Source organism: Amblyraja radiata, chromosome 6, assembly GCF_010909765.2.
Source record: "Amblyraja radiata isolate CabotCenter1 chromosome 6, sAmbRad1.1.pri, whole genome shotgun sequence".
NCBI classification, from domain to species: Eukaryota; Metazoa; Chordata; class Chondrichthyes; order Rajiformes; family Rajidae; genus Amblyraja; species Amblyraja radiata.
Genome location: NC_045961.1, coordinates 1,568,531 through 1,588,435, shown reverse-complemented (window position 1 = coordinate 1,588,435; position 19,905 = coordinate 1,568,531). Strand labels below are relative to the sequence as shown.

Below are 19,905 nucleotides of genomic sequence, written 5' to 3'. Positions count from 1 at the left end.
CATTCTTGCCAGTGAGGGAGTACAGGGAAGGTTCACCAGACTGATTCCTGGGATGGCAGGACTTTCATATGAAGAAAGACTGGATACACTCGGCTTGTACACGCTAGAATTTAGAAGTTTGAGGGGGGATCTTATAGAAACTTACAACATTCTTTAAGGGTTGGACAGGCTAGATGCCAGAAGATTGTTCCCGATGTTGGGGAGGTCCAGAACTAGGGGTCACAGTTTAAGGATAAGAGGGAAGTCTTTTAGGACCGAGATGAGAAAATGAGAGTGGTGAAGCTGTTGAATTCTCTGCCACAGAAGGTAGTTGAGGCCAGTTCATTGGCTATATTTAAGAGGGAGTTAGATGTGGCCCTTGTGGCTAAATGGATCAGGGGGTATGGAGAGAAGGCAAGGATGGGATACTGAGTTGGATGATCAGCCATGATCATATCGAATGGCGGTGCAGGCTCGAAGGGCCGAATGGCCTACTCCTGCACCTATTTTCTTCCTTTTAATTTTTATCTCGGCACTTCAGTTCTCCATCTGTAGAAACTGATCATTATGCGAAGAGCGCGGCGGAATGTAGCATTTCAAGCAACATCACTGCAGTGCCATCTGTGCTCCATTGAGGGTCATTAAGGAATAGGCAGAAGGGGCAGGCGAGAGTGGGAGCACAGATCTAGAACTGTGTGGGAGGTGGTGGAGATCAAAGGAAATGGGCGGCACGGGGTGGAGTCTGGCGTGAAGATTAGAAGGGGGGGGTATAAATATATGGGAGATAGGGAACGAGTTTATGGATAAATCTTAGGGGGAGCAAGGTGCTAAATGTAGGACAAAATTAAATTCAAAGAGGAGGGATGCTCTATGAAGGAGGGGAGAATGGAAAAGGATAAGAAGAATGCGGGCATAGAAAGAGAAATGGAGATAGATATGAGAAGACGAGATAATGTAGTGGGTGCAATTAGTGAAGTCTAGTTGAACGATATAGGTGTGTGAGTGAGTGGAAGAGGAAGCTGAGTGGAGAATGAGTAGAAGGGGCTTGGTGAAGCTGGGAAAGCGGTGTGCAGCGTGAGCTGAGAGGGTCTGTACAGACGTGAATGGTGTTTTCGGAAGAAACAAGCAGAAATGACAGTGTAAAGTAGAATAGAAACCGCAGTAGAGGTTAGACGTGTGAAATTAAGCGTTAGTGGTGAATATGAAGACCTGCAGAGGGATCCGCCTAGTCGGGAACGACAGGAGGGAATAGAATAAAGCAAGTGAAGGAGACAGAAATTTGAGGGAAAAAAGCATAGAATAATGTGTGGGCATTTATCAATTGGAGAACAAAACCATTATAAAAATGTTGCTATATAGAAACATAGAAACATAGAAAATAGGTGCAGGAGTAGGCTATTCGGCCCTTCGAGCCTGCACCGCCATTCAATATGATCATGGCTGATCATCAATCTCAGTATCCCGTACCTGCCTTCTCTCCATACCCCCTGATCCCTCTAGCCACAAGGTCCACGTCTAACTCCCTCTTAAATATAGCCAATGAACTGGCCTCAACTACCTTCGGTGGCAGAGAGTTCCTGAGATTCAGCACTCTCTGCGTTAAAAATGTTTTTCTCATCTCGGTTCTAAAGGATTTCCCCTCTATCTTTAAGCTGTGACCCCTTGTCCTGGACTTCCCCAACATCGGGAACAATCTTCCTGCATCTAGCCTGTACAATCCCTTGAAAATTTTGTAAGTTTCTATAAGAGCCCCCCTCAATCTCCTAAATTCTAGCGAGTACAATCCGAGTCTATCCAGTCTTTCTTCATAAGAAAGTCCTGGCATCCCAGGAATCAGTCTGGTGAACCTTCTCTGCACTCTCTCTATGGCAATAATGTCCTTCCTCAGATTTGGAGACCAAAACTGTACGCAATACTCCAGGTGTGGTCTCACCAAGACCCTGTACAACTGCAGCAGCACCTTCCTGCTCCTATCCTCAAATCCTTGCTTAAAAGCAATATTACAATTAATGACCAGTTGAGTACCAATGACTAGGAGTAATATTATCTGCCATTGGTCCCGCCACAGCCTTAAAATAGCATTGTAATTTACAAACCATCGATGTGGTAAATCTCTGTTTTGTCTCATCAAAGATGTTCAGATGAAACACAAAGAAAACCTCCGGGTACTAAGTGAGATGCTTGAATTGAAAACAATCCTGACGTCGGAGAAGATTGAGATTTCGCAGCTGGGTGACCGATATACTGAACTGACAATTATTTCTCCATTACGTCAGTGGAAGCTCGTGGAACACGAACTCTTGTCACGCGGGAAAGAACACGAAGAATGTCGAGAACAGCATCTCCAGAGAGAATTGGAAAAGATACGAATTGATCAGTTATTTCGGAGCAGTTTTACTGGGGAAATGCGTTTGATGGAGAGGTCAACTAGCGATGCTGTGGTACTTAATACGGGGTGTTCAGCGGTTGCCTGTGGAGTCCCAGGCATTGGTAAAACAACATTAGTGCAGAAGATAATTCATGATTGGGCGACAGGAACCATCTACCCATACTTCCAATTTGTTTTTAGTTTTAAATTCCGCGACCTGAATAGCATAAGGAGCAAAGTGACGTTGAAAGATTTGATATTAAATTCCTATCCTTACCTGGCGACACTTCTGGAAGAGCTTTGGAAGAATCCAACTGTTTTGTTGTTTATCTTTGATGGTTTTGATGAATTCAATGGTTTTATTGATTTCGCTGACAGAGGGGCAGTGACAGAGCCCAAACACATGTGCCTCGATCCCGAGTGGCCGTGTGAAGTCTCTGATATAGTGTATAGCTTAATCCAGCGCAAGTTGCTCCCAGGATGTTCAGTGCTGTTGACCACACGCCCGGCCTCACTAAATTTACTAGAACAAGCGGACATTAATGTTTGGGTTGAAATCCTGGGATTTGTAGGTGAGCAAAGGAAGGAATATTTCAACCGTTTTTTTGGAGATCGGGCGGTGGCAGAAGCTGTTTTCAAACACGTGAAGGAGAACGAGATCCTATACACCATGAGCTACAACCCCTCATACTGCTGCATCTTGGGACTTACACTGGGCCCTTTCTTCATGCATAAAGGCAGAGACCTGAAGCTAATACCCAAGACAATTACCCAACTGTATTCCTACTATGTTTACAACATCTTGAAAAAACACAGCTCAGAGACTAAGAATGTTTGTGACGTGTTATTGAGAGTTGGTCAGATGGCCTTCATCGGAGTGTCTGAGAAGAAAATTGTGTTTCAAAATGAAGATTTGATGAAGCACAATCTACAGCCTTCCCAGGTTTTGTCCGGGTTCTTGGTGGAACTTCGGGAGACAGTTACCACTGGCTCTCGGGTGGTGTACACCTTCCCGCACCTCACGATCCAGGAGTTTGTAGCCGCACTCGCACTATTCCTATGTCCATATCCAGGGGATATCAAGAAACTCCTCACTGAAGCCCACAGCGCGAAAGATGGGCGGTTTGAGGTATCTTTCCGTTTCGTTGCTGGCCTCTCCTCCCCAGGATCATCTAAACCGCTGATGGAGTTTGTGGATCAATTTCCTGAGGAAAGCATCCACCAAGTGATTGATTGGGTGAAACAGAACGTGGATAATCAGATTGGAAGCTCGTGGAGTGAAAGGGGCAAAAGGAATCTGTTAAACACATTGCACTATCTGTTTGAGTCTCAGAATCCTGCAGTTGCACAAGTCACATTGGGATCAGTACCAAGACTTACATTTGGAGATGCGGATGCAAAGAAGGCATTATCACTCACACCAATTGACTGTGCAGTGCTTTCGCACGCCATTGGACTCTGTTGCACAATAAACGAGCTTGATCTTCGCAATTGCTGCATTCAATACGAAGGGATGCTGCGTCTTGAGGCGGTACTACAAAAGTGCCAAGTCTTGAGGTGAATTTTTATTTCTTTATTTCATTATTATCGAAATCTACAGCAATACTTTCATAATATCACTGTTTCTTTATTTATTTTGCCTGTGAAACACTGCACTACAAATAAACTAGGGTACCGAATTTGGCAGTATTCTCCGCGTACTGATTCTAGTTAGTGGTTTCTACAATTCTTAATGGGGAAGGCGTTTTATTTCTCACGAAAAGGAAGCATTCACAAATAAACACATACTAATTAAGGCAAATGGAGTCACAGTTACACACAGCACGTGCTATTCACTATGTTCCTTTGCTTTCTATGAATAACGCATTTAATGGCAATTGAGACCCAATACTAACATATCGATCGAAATTACTCTATGGTACCGGTTTACCTGCAATTTAGCTTCAAACTATATATTTCGGGGTTAGGGACAGACTTATTCCTAACGCAAATTCACGAACAAGACCTTGCATTCACTGAGTGGTTTAAACTGTAATTTTATCGCTAATACTTCTAATGTATATTACATGGTCATCTGCGATCATGACTGCCACCACTACGGAGTATATTTGAGATGGCCAGTGAATCCTGTACGACGGAGATGCAATTAAACGTATTCGATAAAAGCATTTAAAACTTTTCTTCATAAGTATAATATTAATTGAACTGAATGTACAGCCACATTTGTTATGTTAACGACAGACGTCATGTTCTATTCATCTTTAATCTATTAATCTGTGCAATCACCCGATCTATTAGTCCTTCATAATTATTTCACAACATTTGTCTATATGCGTTCAGGTTAGAAGGAAATAACCTGGGAGATTCTGGAATAAAAATACTGTCGAAGATACTGACTGACTCCAAGTCAAAAACACAAACTGTCGGGTAAGAACTGGTTGTGAGACCGTGTGTGTTGCGTGAGTGGATATTTCAGTAGCTAAATGTATTAATGTGCGAGCCGATGTAAATCAATGTGCTTCCACTCTGCCACAATATTGTCTTATTTTAATTTTATTTTATCCTGCTTTTCATACTTCATTTAATTTACTATTTCCTTTAAATGTTCCTTTATCCATTCTGTTTACAGATATCTTTTAGGTCTTTCTTTCCCTCTGCTGTACTATTATTCTTTCTCGTTTTGTCTCCTCTACTGTTCATTATTTTACCCATATATCCTGTATTTCGTCCCCAGTCTTCCCTTTATCTCTTTATTTTTTTCTTTTGCTCCTCGTTTTTCATTCTTTCGTCTTTTCTCTCTAGCTTCCATCTCTATGTCTTTTCTCTCCTGTTCGTATTCTCTACTCGCTGTGTCTTTCCCTTTTTCTCATTTCTATTTATGATCTCCATTCATGCTTCTTATTTTTATCTCTATGCGCATTCCCTTTATTTTTCTCTTTCAAAGATTTCCTAGTTTTGATTGTAATCACATTCGTTTTTAATTGAATCCAATCTTTCTCCGACTTCTCTTGCTCCTCTCATATGCCTCCTTCTTCTCCTTCCCATTTATCATTTTTATTTCATCTCTCTTCTCATTCCCACGAATAATTCCCTGCCATTTATCCGTTGCTCACGTCTCCTTCTCTCCGTTCCTCTTCATTCTCTCCCCTCCGACTTCACACTAATTACCTGCCTTGTTACCTTTTCTGCTCAGCTCTGTTTATTATTCTCACTACCGTTTCTTTCTCTTAAACTTCGAACTTATTTCTCTTGGTCTATTCTGTATCCCCCCCCCCGGCGCCATTTCCATTTTCACTGTTGCATTCTGACCATTATTTCCGTTTCCTCTGTCTCTCTCATTTCTCACCACCAACCTGTTTCATTTTACTGTATTGCCCCCACGCGTCACAATGTATCTTCTCTTTTCTCCATTCTCACCTTCCCAACCATCTCGTGCTGTTTCTCCTGCTGTGTCTTGTTATAGTTTAATTGTGCCTCTGGCTCTATTCCTCTCGACAAGTCCCTGTATAGGTCAATGAAATTCGTGCTTAAGCAAAGCAAGAATTTCATTGTCCTATACAGGGACACATGACAATAAACTCACTTGAACTTGAACTTGACGCTTTCTCTAATCCATCTCTCAATTACTATCCGAGCATGTCCTTACTCTATTGTTCACTAGGAACACCGCCTACCTTTCTTTTGTCTCTCACTTCTCTATTTACCCCCACGCTCACTCTTATTTCTCTGTTAATTCACTCTTTCTTCTTTTTATCCGCTCATTTTCGCTTGTTTTATTCCTCCTTCAATCTTACAAGGCTTGAACCCTTGCTGAGAATCATGTGTCATGGTTAGGCTCGGGTGGGGTGCGGGGCGACTGGAGTTTGACTTGTGTTGTGCATTTACTTAATAAGAATTGTGAGAAAATGCCTGGAACTATAGACCAGTCATCTCTACATCAGTGGTAAATAAATTACTGAAGATCGTTCCGAAGGATCTCTAAGGCATGTCAATGTATTTGGACAGAATTAGGCTGATAGGGTGATTCAGCGTTGTGTTCAACATGGACGATCGTATCTTCCGGATTTGATTGAGCTTTTTAAAAACATAACCAAAAGGACTGATGACTGCAAAGCTGTGGATTTTGTTCAGGTGGACTTCAGCTAGACCTATGATTAGATTCCGCATGGTATGCTGCTCGGGACGATTGGGTCAGCTGGTATGCAAGGAGAGCTAGATAATGGAATAGAGAATTGACTTCATGGAAGAAAGCAGAGGGTAGTGGTGTAAGTCTACTTTTTGGACTGGATGTCTCTGAGGACGCATGTGTATAGGGGGCAAGTGCTGCACCCATTGTATTTTATACCATCGATTTGAATAAGAATGACAAGACATTATTAGAATGTTTGCAGATGACACCAAAGTAGGTGGTATCGTAGACAGTTCATCAAAATCCTTACCAAAGTCCACATGTACAACATCTACTGGCCTACTTTCATCAACCTGCTTTATCAGCTCCTCAAAACCTCAGTTCTGATTGTCTACCCTCCTAAGCTCCAGCCCAGTGACATAAAACATCTGCCTTGCTCTAATTAAGTAGACGCACGGCATGCCCTTACAAACCTGAGCTACCTATGCCTAATTACCCAATTCGCTCCCAATGATAGTAAATCCTATCTCCAGGAAATCTCTCCTGCAGTTTCACTAGCCCTGAGTTCGGACTCATTGTCCTATGGTTCCCTGGATTCCTTTTTACTTTCCTTCTTAAACAATAGAAACACAATGATAATTATTCAGTCGGCTGGGCCCTCACTTGTGGCCTGAACAGAACCAAGAATCGTTCTTAATGTCCCCACAATGTCCCGTGTTGTTTCTTCAATAACCTGAGATAGGTACTATTAGGCACCGGGGAGTTTAATGCTTTTGAAGACCCTAAGCATTAACGCCCGCTCGATTTGAAACTGGCCTTACATATTCGTATTTTCTACTTCCTGCTCTCTATGAGCCTACCTTCGACGAGTTTGCTCATATACGTTCTCCGGCTCAAAACATATACTCCCTCCTTTATCCTTGAGCGGTAAACTGCCTTGCCCCTATTAAGTAACATACTCCAACATCCCGATGTCTCCCCATACAAAACTGTATTTGAACTCAGGAAAGGTAGACACAAAATGCTGGAGAAACTCAGCGGGACAGGCAACATCTCTGGAGAGAAGGAATGGGTGACATTTCGGGTCGAGACCCTCCTTCAGACTAGTCAGCGGAAATGCAAGGTAAATTAGGGAGTATTGAACACTATATCCAAAATTCTTCTTCCACCGCAAGAGAGAGTTTTCAAGAGAGAGTTAGATTTAGCTCGTATTGCGAAGTGAATCAAGGGATATGGGGGGAAAGACGGTAAGGGGAACTTATTTTGAATGATCAGACATGATCATATTCAATTGCGGTGCTTGTCTCGAAGGGCCGAAAGGCCTATTTCTGCACCTATTTTCTATGTTACTATGTTTCTATGTTTCTTACATCAGACACATAACAGTCCCGTTTCCCAATACAAGATCCAGTATGATCCCTCGCCAAGTCGAAATACCCTCAGTCTGTTTAAGGAAAATTTAGATACGGCTTACATATTTTTGCCCGTCTAATCCTCTTGAGCCGTGTATGCCCCAGTCAATATTGGGGCAGTTAAATTCACCCACTATATCAAACCGATGGTTCTAGCATCCTTCCTTAATCTGTCAGCCTATCTGATCACCCATCTCTCACTAACTGTTGGGTGGCAAGTAATATAATGCCATTGAAGTCATTGCTCCTTTCTTATTGTTGACATGAACGCAGAATGCTTCAGTAGATGTACCCTCCAGTAGGCCATCACTGCAGACCGCCGTTATATTCTACCGGAACTATAAAGCATCGTCTCCTTTGTAGCCATCTAAAACATCGAATCCCAGGCATGCACAACTGCCAATCACGTCCCTCTTGCAACCAAATTTAAACATTGGCCACGATATCATCATTCCAGGCATTGGTCCAGTGACGAGGCTCATGAGCTTCTACGGACAATAGGCCTTGCATTGAAGTAAACATACTTCAGTCCTTCATTCTCCACATAACCATGAACCTCTTCCTGCCTGTCCTTCCATAGATAATGTCATGCCTTATAATCCACTTCCGCGTCAACCCATCTATTTGCTGACCTGTTGCTCTGCTTCCCATCCTCATGGCATCCTAGTTGAATCTTTACCCTGCAGTCAGCCTCCTTGCAAAAATGCTGCTGCTTTACTTGTGAAACTTTTGACGCAACTTTCATGGAACTATGAAGCTGTGCTGCAAGTTCGCTCTGAACTACTTCACTTCCTCAAGCCCCGCCATTTACTGCGACATCGGCCATCGAGTCCGACCCGACCAAAAATCTTCGGGTAGATTATTTACATCCTACACTCTGGGGACAATTTACAGAAGTCAATTGCCCTGCAAACCCGCACGTCTTTGGAATGTGGGAAAATTCGTGATGATGTAGGCAGGATTCGAGGTCCATAGCTACAGGGAAAGGGTCGTCAGGCTGTCTTTATTTCTTGGATGTTCACTGGTGATCTTATGCAAGTGTATAATGTCATGAGGGGAACAAAACAGGGTGAAGCTACAAAGTTTTATTTCCGACGGGAAGGGAAATGAAAAACCGATGGGCATAGCGTTAATATGAGAGGGCAACAATGTAACAGGAAAGAGTGAGCCATTTTTCACTCAGAGTGTGGTAGGTATAGGAATCAAGCTTCCAGGTGAGGCAGGTCATATTACAAGAAATAATAGCGACTTGGGAACATGAGTTCGAAAATTTCTGGGGGTTTCGGGTGAACCCTTTCAGATAGAGCGATCGTAGATGCGAAAACGAGGTCGATGTGGTGTAGGTGGGTCGAAAGGGCTGTCGCTGTTATATATGACTCAAAAGTTCTTAGTGATTCTCTTTTATAATGTATACTTTGTTCATAATAATTCCGTTGCTCTCTTTCCTGTCCCGCACTCGGCACTCTTTATTTTTCCGCTCTCACTTTGTTTATTTTGCACTTCAGACTTGCAGATAATAATCTTACACATTGCTGTGCTGAAGATCTGGTCTCGCTTACCACTGCAACCTCGCCGCTGAAGGAGCTGGAGCTGGGTTATAACAAACTAGGGGATTGCGGAGTAAAACTATTGTCTGCGGCTCTGGGGCGCCGCGAGTGCAAACTACAAAAACTACGGTAAGTACGCGATCGTAAATGAGATATCATAAAACAGTATGGCCCAGCGCTAACCTTTAACCGGCCAACTATCATAATCGGGTCATCAAACCAGCCGACAAGGGAGGTGCCGTGTAAGTCTGGCGCGTCGATGTCTACAAAGCTGAGGCCACGCGCCAACTCTCGAACACCTCCTCCTACTTACCCTTGGACCATGACCCCACTGACGAGCACCAGGCCACCATTTCTAGCACCATCACCGACTTCATCAATTCCCACGCCCTGCCCGACCAAGCTTCCAACCTCATCGTTCCCCAGCCCTGCACGGCCCGTTTTTACCTTCTCCCCAAAATCCACTAACCCGGCTCTCCCGGCAGACCCATTGTCTCTGCGTGTTCGTGCCCCACCGAACTCATCTCCACATACCTTGACTCCATCCTATCCCCTTTGGTCAAATCCCTCCCCACCTATGTTCTAGACACCTCAGACACTCTCCGCCGCCTCCACGCATTCCACTCTCTGGGCCCTCACCCCCTCATCTTCACCATGGATGTCCGGTCACTCTACACCTCCATCCCCCACCAGGATGGCCTCGGAGCCCTCCGGTTCTTCCTCGACCAGAGGAGCAACCTATACCCAGCCACTGACACTCTCCTCCGCTTAGCGGAGTTGGTCCTCACCCTCAACAACTTTACATTTGACTCCTCCCATTTCCTCCAATCACAAGGCGTAGCTATGGGCACACGCATGGGCCCCAGCTACGCCTGCCTCTTTGTCGGGTACGTTGAACAATCCTTGTTCAATACGTACTAGGGCCCCATCCCCGACCTCTACCTCCGTTACATTGACGACTGCTTTGGTGCCACCTCCTGCACCTACACACAACTGACTGACTTCATCCACTTCACCACCAACTTCCATCCGGCACATGGTAGGGACGATTTCCGACACGTCCCTACCATTCCTTGACCTCACCATCTCCATCGCAGGGGACAGACTCCTGACCGACATACATTACAAACCCACTGACTCACATGGCTATCTGGACTACACGTCTTCCCACCCTGCCCCCTGTAAAGACTCCATCCCCTACTCCCAATTCCTCCGCGTACGCCGCATCTGTTCCCAGGATGAGACATTTCATACCAGGGCATCGGAAATGTCCTCGTTCTTCAGAGAACGGGGATTCCCCTCCGCCACCATAGATGAGGCTCACACCAGGGTCTCATCCATACCCCGTAACACTGCTCTCTCTCCCCATCCCCGCACACGCAACAAGGGCAGAGTCCCTCTGGTCTTCACCTTTCACCCCACCAGCCGGCAAATACAACACATAATCCTCCGCAATTTCCGCCACCTCCAACGTGACCCCACCACTCGCCACATCTTCCCATCTCCCCCCATGTCTGCCTTCCGCAAAGACCGCTCCCTCCGCAACTCCCTCGTCAATTCTTCCCTTCCCTCCCGCACCACCCCCTCCCCGGGCACTTTCCGTTGCAACCGCAGGAAATGCAACACCTGTCCCTTCACCTCCCCCCTCGACTCCATCCAAGGTCCCAAGCAGTCGTTCCAGGTGCGACAAAGGTTCACCTGTATCTCCTCCAACTTCATCTACTGCATCCGCTGCTCTAGATGTCAGCTGATTTACATCGGTGAGACCAAGCGTAGGTTGGGCGATCGTTTCGCCGAACACCTCCGCTCAGTCCGCAATAACCTACCTGACCTCCCGGTGGCTCAGCACTTCAACTCCCCCTCCCATTCCCAATCCGACCTCTCTGTCCTGGGTCTCCTCCATTGCCAGAGTGAGCAACAGCGGAAATTGGAGGAACAGCACCTCATATTCCGTCTGGGGACCTTGCGTCCTTATGGCATTAACATTGAATTCTCCCAATTTGGCTAGCCCTTGCTGTCTCCTCCCCTTCCTTAACCCTCTAGCTGTCTCCACCCACCCTCCCATCCGCCCGCCCTCGGGCTCCTCCTCCTCCTCCCCTTTTCCTTCTTTCTTTCCCCCACCCCCCATCAGTCTGAAGAAGGGTTTCGGCCCGAAACGTCGCCTATTTCCTTCGCTCCATAGATGCTGCTGCACCCGCTGAGTTTCCCCAGCAATTTTGTGTACCTATCATAATCAATAACCCATTGTGGTTTCACATGTTCTCCAGCTGAGAAACTCGCTACTGTTCTTCGTAAAAGCGAAGGAACTGGACCTACGTCATAATAAGCTGGGTGATCGGGGAATGAAACGACTGACTACGGCTCTGAACGACTCAGATTGTCAAATACAGGAACTGAGGTATGTGCCTGCCCGCATGATATTAGAAATTCACAAGCTCCTCTGAAATTATAGGCTGAATAAGTCTCCATAGTCCTATCCTCTATTGTGTAATAATAAGACGTCAATAATTCGCACGAACTTTACCAATATTCATGTCTTTCATTTAATAATCCGATTATTTATTTTTATTTTATCACACTAGAGTAGAAGACAACGGCCTCACTGACTCTTGTGCCGAGGATCTCGCCGCCGCTCTCTGTGCAACCCCCTCGCTGACTAAACTGAACTTGGGTGAGAACTACTTGGGGGACTCAGGAGTAAAAGTGTTGTCTAGAGCACTCATGGATTCCGATTGTAAAATACAGAAATTGAGGTAAGTAGATTACGGATGATTCTGATAACTATAATAACGTTTATGTATAAGTTATGTATAAGTCTTACCAAGCCAATATATGTAGGAAGGAACTGCAGATGCTGATTTAAACCGAAGATGGACACACAATCTGGAGTAACTCAGCGGGACAGACAGCATTCATGGAGACAAGGATTGTGTGATGTTTCTGGTCGAGACCCTTCTTCAGATTAATCAGGGGAAAGGGAAATGAAAGATATAGATGAAGGAGTGGAGAGACAAAAATAATGAATGAAAGGTAGGCAAAAAAGTAACGATGATGAAGGAAGCAGGCCATTGTTATTTGTTTATAGGGTAAAAACGAGAAGCTGGTGCGAGTTGGGTGGGCCAAGGATGGAGAGCGAGGGAATGCCGAGATGCCCTCATGCTTTTGGGAAAGGCGGTTACCCCCTCTCATCGTGGATGAGGCCCTCACTTCTGTGTGTTAGGTAACCCGCAGCTCCGTCCTTGCTCCCTCTCCCCCTAGTCGCAACAGTGACACAGTTTTCCTGGTCCTTGCCTTTCACACCATCAGCTGTCGCATACAACACATAATCCTCCGACATTTTCGCCGCTTCCAACGGTAACCCAACACCAGTCACATTTTCACATCTCCACCCCCTCCCGCTTTCCGCAGAGACCATTCCATCCGCAGCTCGCTGGTTAACCCTTCCATTCCCACCCAAACAACTCCCTCCATAAGTACCATCCCCTGCAACCGCAGGAGATACAAATCATGTCCCTATACATCTTCCCGCGATTCTACACAGGGACTCCGGCTGTCCTTTCAAGTAAAGCAGAGGTACAATTGCACCTCCTCCAACCTCATCTACTGCACCCGTTGTTCAAGTTCCGGAGTCTTATACATCGGCGAGACCAAACATAGATTTGGTGATCCTTTCGTTGAACACTTTCGCTCGACCGCCTAGACCTATCTAATCTCCCGGCTGCTGAACACTCTAATTCTCCTTCCCTTTCCCACAGAGACATTTCTGTCCTCTGTCTCCTCCATTGTCAGAGTAAGGATAATCGCTAATTGGAAGAACAGTATCACATATTTCGCCTGGGCAGCTTACAGTGCAGTTGTCTGAATATTCTGTAACCAGGAATTCCCACTCTCTCCACCCTCCCACCCCTTCCCGCCCCGCCAACCACGTCGCACCAGCTTTTCGTTTTCACCCAACAAACAGGTAACAATGGCCTGTTTATTTTATCATAGTTGCCTTTTTGCATATCTTGCATTCATTTTCATTATCTCTCAACATCATCGTCTATATCTCTCGTTTTGCTTTCCCCCCGACTAGTCTAAAGAAGGGTTTTGATCCAAAACGTCACCCATTCTTCCCACCAGAGATGCTGCCTGTCCCGTTGAGTTAATCCAGCTTTATGCACATATTATAATGTTCCAGGTTGTAGCTTGATTGATGCCGCGCATAGTGATATTCTTGCCTTCATAATCTTTATTTTATATGTCGCTTTAGTCTGAACAACAACCAACTTACCGACTCCAGTGCACGAGATATTGCCTCCACTCTGAATGCAAACATTTCGCTGACGCAACTGGATCTCGGTGAGAATACGCTGGGAGATTCGGGAGTAAAAATGTTGTCTGTGGCTCTCAGAGATTCGGACTGTAACATCCAGGAGTTGGGGTGAGTCAGATTGAATAGTGGAAGATTGCAATAAACCCTTAATCATTCAGATATTTAATGTCTAAAGGCAGTAGAGTATATATTGTGTGACTCTTCCCTTCGACAACAATTCCGTGTATCAAACTCAATCACCTACTTTATTTTCTTTTTAAAACGTGTTTAATTTTGTCTTTCCTCTATGTCTCCTCCAGTCTAAGTAGTAATCACCTCACAGCATCTTTCGCTCATGCCCTGGCGTCTGCTCTCAGTTCATTGACCGAACTGTCAGTGGGTGATAATAAACTGGGAGATGCAGGGGTGCGAGTGCTGTCTGAAGCACTGAAGGACACAGAATGTAACATCCAGGAACTGCGGTAAGCAGCTGAATAAGTATACTGTAGATCTGGGCGATCTCTAACGCCCTAATTTAGATAGGAAAGGTTTGAGGGACATGGCCCAAACACTGAATGGTGGGACAAGTGTATTATGGTCGGCATGGGAAAGTTGCCCGAAGCATCTGTTTCCATGCAATATGACTAAGAATCTACGATTATGATATAACGTGGGAATTATTAAAAGTTCAATTATTAAAGGTTCAATATATAAACATGTCTTTCTTTATAATAGTGATGAACATTTGCTCCTATGATCACTAGATTGAATAATAATGGTCTCACGCAGTCCTGTGCCGAGGATCTCGCAGCTGCCATCAACACAAATGACTCTCTGACGGGGTTGGACCTGAGTGATAATAAATTGGGAGATTCTGGAATTAAAGCGTTGAATGCAGCCCTGGTGAATCCAGAATGCAAAATAGAGAAGCTAGGGTAGGTAGAACGTGAGAGGCATCACATGACTGTGTTGCCCTGTTTCTTACTATTACAGAATTGTTACTTAAAACTGTTGCTGAGACTCTCTCCCTCTCCACTAATATATATATATATATCTCTCTGTCTCTCTCTCTCTCACTGTTGTAGACTTGGCCGCATTGTGCTCACTGATTCGGTCTTCGAGGACTTCATCAGCACTCTCGGTGCAGCTCGCGTAATGAAGGATGTCAGCCTGGAAACAAACTTGTCCTCAGACCTATCTGGGCCATCTTTCGGCACGAGCAATGAACAGAAGTCTGGAATGGATGCAATGGGTGTTTCTTCTGATCTTTAGCTGAACGTATAGAAGTGCGTTTTGTATCTCATTCATACGCACCATGACCATATTGCAGCGGGTCTCCAATTTAACACTTTCACGGATGTGATCTAGCTTGATGAATATCTGTGATATGCTTCAAATTACGATAGAATTTAAACCTTCCTTTCAAAATAGCATAGAAGTAAAGAAGGTACTCCAATTGCACCATACATCAGTGAACCAGCTCCGAGACAGCTACGTTTAGTTCACCGTGCCCTCCATAATGTTTGGGACAAAGACCCATCATTGATTTTTTTGCCTCTGTACTCCACAATTTGAGATTTTTAATAGAAAAAAAACACAAGTGGTTAAAGTGCATATTGTCAGATTTTAATAAAGACGATTCTTATACATTTTTGTTTCACCATGTATATCTTAAAGCAGTGTTTATACAGAATCTCCCCCTTTCAGGGCACCATGGTATTTGGGATACGGCAATGTCATGTAAATTAAGTAGTCATGTTTAGTATGGCAGATGGCACAATGGGCTAAGTGTTCGGCTGGCAACCGGAAGGTAGCCGGTTCGAATCCCGCTTGGAGTGCATACTGTCGTTGTGTCCTTGGGCAAGACACTTCACCCACCTTTGCCTGTGTGTGAATGTGTGTGAGTGATTGGTGGTGGTCGGAGGGGCCGTAGGCGCAGATTGACAGCCACGCTTCCGTCAGTCTGCCCCAGGAATAGCTTACCACCACCGAGTGTGACTGAGGAGTGAATGAATAATGCGATGTAAAGCGCCTTGAGTATTAGAAAGGCGCTATATAAATCCCATCCATTATTATTATTATTATTCTGTTGCATATCCGTTGCATGCAATAACTGCTTGAAGTCTACGATTCATGGACATCACCAGTTGCTGGGTGTCTTCTCTGGCGATGCTCCACCAGGCCTGTTTTGTAGCCATCTTTTGCTAATGCTTGTTTTGGGGGCTGGTCCCCTTCAGTTTTCTCTTCAGCGTATAAAAGGCATGCTCAATTGGTTTCAGATCACTTATTCCTTTTCCTTCACTTTTTCCTTATTGGTTTTTCACTCACGCTCATTAATCTATTCTTCACTTTTCACAACCTCTTTTTCTTCTCTCCTTTCTCACTTCTCTCTTAAAAAAAGGGAAGTTGTACAGAGAATGTAATATGTTAACATCGTTTTTGTGCCAATGCATTGTACTCACTTCTAATAAATAAAATTAAAAAAATAAAAAGAATTGACCATTTCTTGGCTTTGAAAAACTAATTTCTTGCTTTAGCAGTAAGTTTGGAATCATTGTCTTGCTGTAGAATGAACCGCTGGCCAATGAGTTTTCAGTCATGTGTTTGAACTTGAGCAGATATGATATATCTATACATTTCAGAATTCATTATGTTACTACCATCAGCTGTTGTATCATCATTGAAGATAAACGAGTCAATACTTTCATCAGCCAAACATACCCAGGCCATAACACCCCCACCACCGTTTCACAGATGAGCTGGTATGCTTTGGATCTTTGGCAGTTCCTTCTCTCCTCCATACTTTTGTCCTACAATCACTCTGATATAATGGGGAGAGGGCGGGGGGGAGAGGTGGAAATGGGAAGAGGGCAACGGGGAGAGGGCGGGGGGGAGGGGCAATAGGGAGAGGGCAATGAGGGAGAGGGCAACGGGGAAAGGGCAATGGGGAGAGGGCGGGTGGAGAGGGCAATGGGGAGAGGGCAATAGGGAGAGGGCAATGGGGAGAGGGCAATGGGGAGAGGGCAATGGGGAGAGGGCGGGTGGAGAGGGCAATGGGGAGAGGGCAATGGGGAGAGGGCGGGTGGAGAGGGCAATGGGGAGAGGGCAATGGTAGGAGAGGGCCATGGGGAGAGGGCAATGGGGAGAGGGCAATGGGGGAGGGCAAGGGGGAGAGGGCGGGAGGAAGGGGCAATGGGGAGAGGGCAAGGGGGAAGGGCATTGAAGGAGAAGGCGGGGTAGAAAGGGCGGGGAGAGAGGGCGGGGGTATTATGTACCGGGTGTTCGCTTTATCCTGTGTGATGTATTGAGTCTGAAGAAGGTCTCAATCCAAAGCGTCACCCATTCCTTGTCTTAAGAGATGCTGTCTGTCCCGCTGAGTTACTCCAGCATTTTGTGTCCAGCTTTGATTTAAACCAGCATCTGCAGTTCTTTTCCACACTCTTTATCCAGCAGATGTGCACAGTGCAATATAATCAACTCCACAGTAGAGCGCGGCGGTGATGAATGGTGGGGGTAGCGTATGGTCCCCTGTGTCTAACACACAGCGGCTCACTTGCACAAAGATCTCCAGTGAACTGATCATACATGACCTGCCGATCACGGGTCACGAGTATTACTGTAACCTCTCCCCCACTGCCGTGCCGATCCCCACGATGTACAGGTCTACTAGCCCCGGACTTACCTGTCTCACTGCCCCATGTCATTGACGATATACCTCCTCCAATATTAATCATTCCCTCAATGTCCACACATCCCTCCCTTCCACAACAGCCCCACCCCTCACTCCCCACTCCATAACACACCTCCACCCCTCACTCCCCACTCCATAACACACCCCCACCCCTCACTCCCCTCCATAACACACCCCCACCCCTCACTCCCCTCCATAACACACCCCCACCCCTCACTCCCCTCCATAACACACCCCCACCCCTCACTCCCCCCTCCATAACACACCCCCACCCCTCACTCCCCTCCATAACACACCCCCACCCCTCACTCCCCTCCATAACACACCCCCACCCCTCACTCCCCTCCATAACACACCCCCACCCCTCACTCCCCTCCATAACACACCCCACCCCTCACTCCCCTCCATAACACACCTCCACCCCTCACCCTTCCATAACAAACCCCCACCCCTCACTCCCCTCCATAACACCCCCCCACCCCTCAATCCCCTCCATAACACACCCCCACCCCTCACTCCCCTCCATAACACACCCCCACCTCGATAACACACGTCCACCCCACTCCATAACACACATACACCCCTCTACTGCACTATACCTCTCCCACTCCTCCAATCCATTGTCCTCCCCTCTTCCTCCCTCCTCTTCCACCTCCTCATTCCCCCTCTCCTTTCTCATCCTCTCTGCCCCCTCCACCCTCCTGCTCTCCCCCTCCTCTCCCCACCGATGTCCCCTCCCCCCTGTGCCCCCCTCTCTTCTCCACCCTGCCCCTCCCCCTCCACCCATCCTCTTCTCACCGCTCCCTCCCTCTCCCCCTCCCTCTCCCATCAGTCCCTCCTTTCACCCCTCCCTCTCCTCTTCCCCATCTACCACTCTTTCCCTCCTCTCCCCTCCCTCCTATCCCCCTCCCTCCACTTTCCTTTTCCCCAACCTCCACGCCCGCTCCCAGGGAGGGGAGAGGCGCGGGGAGAGGAATTGGGGGGAGAGGAGGCGGCCAGCATGGGGAAGGGGGGATGGGAGGCAACTGCGAAGAGGGTGGTTAAACGTGTCGGGGGGGGGGGGGGGGGGGGGTGTTAAGATGGAGTGAGGTGGGGAGTGGGGAGAGAATTGCGGGGGAATGACGGTGGGGTTTGGAGGGGAGAGGAGCGGGATGGGAGCGGGTGCGGAGGGTGTTGGAGAAGGGGTGGTGTTGAGAGGGTTTGGGGGGAGAGAGGCAGCTAGAGGGTGTTGGAGGGGGTGTGAGTGGAAGTAGTTAGTCGGGGGAGTTGGGGAAGGGGCTTGTGTTTGGAGGGTTGGCGGGGCTCGATGGTGAGGGAGGGAGGGGGAGTTTGAGGCGGGTGAAGGGAAGGAGTTGCTGGAGGGGATGAGGTGGAAACGATTCAAATATACGCGTGTATATATTCCTGTAAACCTGCCCTGTGCATAAATGGTTGGGAATGGCAGGCCGGGGGAGTGGGAGGTGGGCAGAGGGTTGGTGGTGCTGTGGGTGGTGTGTGGACACTGCCCGTGACGGGCTGCCTGTGTTACAGAAAGGTGGCATTGCCACTGTTCCTACTGCCACTGGCCATGTTGGATGTGACGGTCAGTTGGGTGCAGAGCGGGGGCGCTGCGGCTGTGGGGTGGGGGGTTGTACATCTGACTGCGCTGTCTGTCTGCCTGCGGCCGCTGCTCCGTCTGGGGGGCAGCCGTCCAGCTGAGCCGTGGCCGGCACTGGCCACCTGATGCCAGGGGCACAGACACCGGGAGTAGCCCGCCACCGCCTACGTCTCCAGACTGCTGTCCTGTCAGCCGCCACATCTCAGACGCTTCCTCCTCGTGGCTGTCTTCGTGGTCCTGTCCTCGGCTGGTGAGCGGCGGCATGTGAGGGCGGGGCATCTGGGGGACGGGTGCTGCGGGACGGGGAAGTACGTCTGCATCTGGAGGAGAAACATATTGGTTGGGGCGTCTGCGTCTGGGAGAAGGTCGTCTGCGGGAGGACCGTCTGCAGAAGGGGCATCTGCGTCTGGGGGAAGTGCGTCTGCATCTGGAGGAGAGACACCTGGGGGTGGGGCATTTGCGTCTGGAGTTGTGGCAACTGGGTGTGGTTCTATGAGGTTGTGGTTAGGCGGAGTGGGGAGGTCGGGGCTGGGGGGTAGGGGGTGAAGTGTGATTCTCGGGTTGAGGGGGTGAGGGGAGGTCGGGTTGTGGGGGATGAGGGCTGAAGGGTGATTCTCTGGGGGTGAGGGGGTGAGGACATGTCGGGGGGGTGAGGTGATTCTGTGGGGGTGAGGGGGGTCGGGCTGTGGGGGTGAGGGGAAGTCGGATGGGGGTGAGGGGTGAGGGGAGGTAGGGGGTGAGGGGAGGTTGGGCTGTGGGGGTGAGGGGTGAATATCTGGTGTGAGGGAGTGAGGGGAGTTCGGGCGGTGAAGGGGGTGTGGATTGATTCTCTGGGGGTGAGGGGAGGTTGGGCTGTGGGGGTGAGGGGAAGTCGGATGGGGGGTGAGG

At 47.5% G+C, this 19,905-nt stretch overlaps 1 protein-coding gene across 1 annotated transcript; it reads left to right on the top strand.

Moving 5' to 3' along the window:
• Positions 1 to 2,098: 2,098 nt before the first annotated feature.
• Positions 2,099 to 15,255, top strand: LOC116974675 (NACHT, LRR and PYD domains-containing protein 3-like). Its single transcript, XM_033023392.1, has 7 exons — positions 2,099 to 3,878; positions 11,703 to 11,833; positions 12,018 to 12,188; positions 13,688 to 13,858; positions 14,050 to 14,211; positions 14,494 to 14,664; positions 14,815 to 15,255. The coding sequence occupies exons 1-7, from the start codon at positions 2,121 to 2,123 to the stop codon at positions 14,999 to 15,001; spliced, it is 2,751 nt and encodes a 916-aa protein (XP_032879283.1). The 5' UTR covers positions 2,099 to 2,120; the 3' UTR covers positions 15,002 to 15,255.
• Positions 15,256 to 19,905: the final 4,650 nt, after the last annotated feature.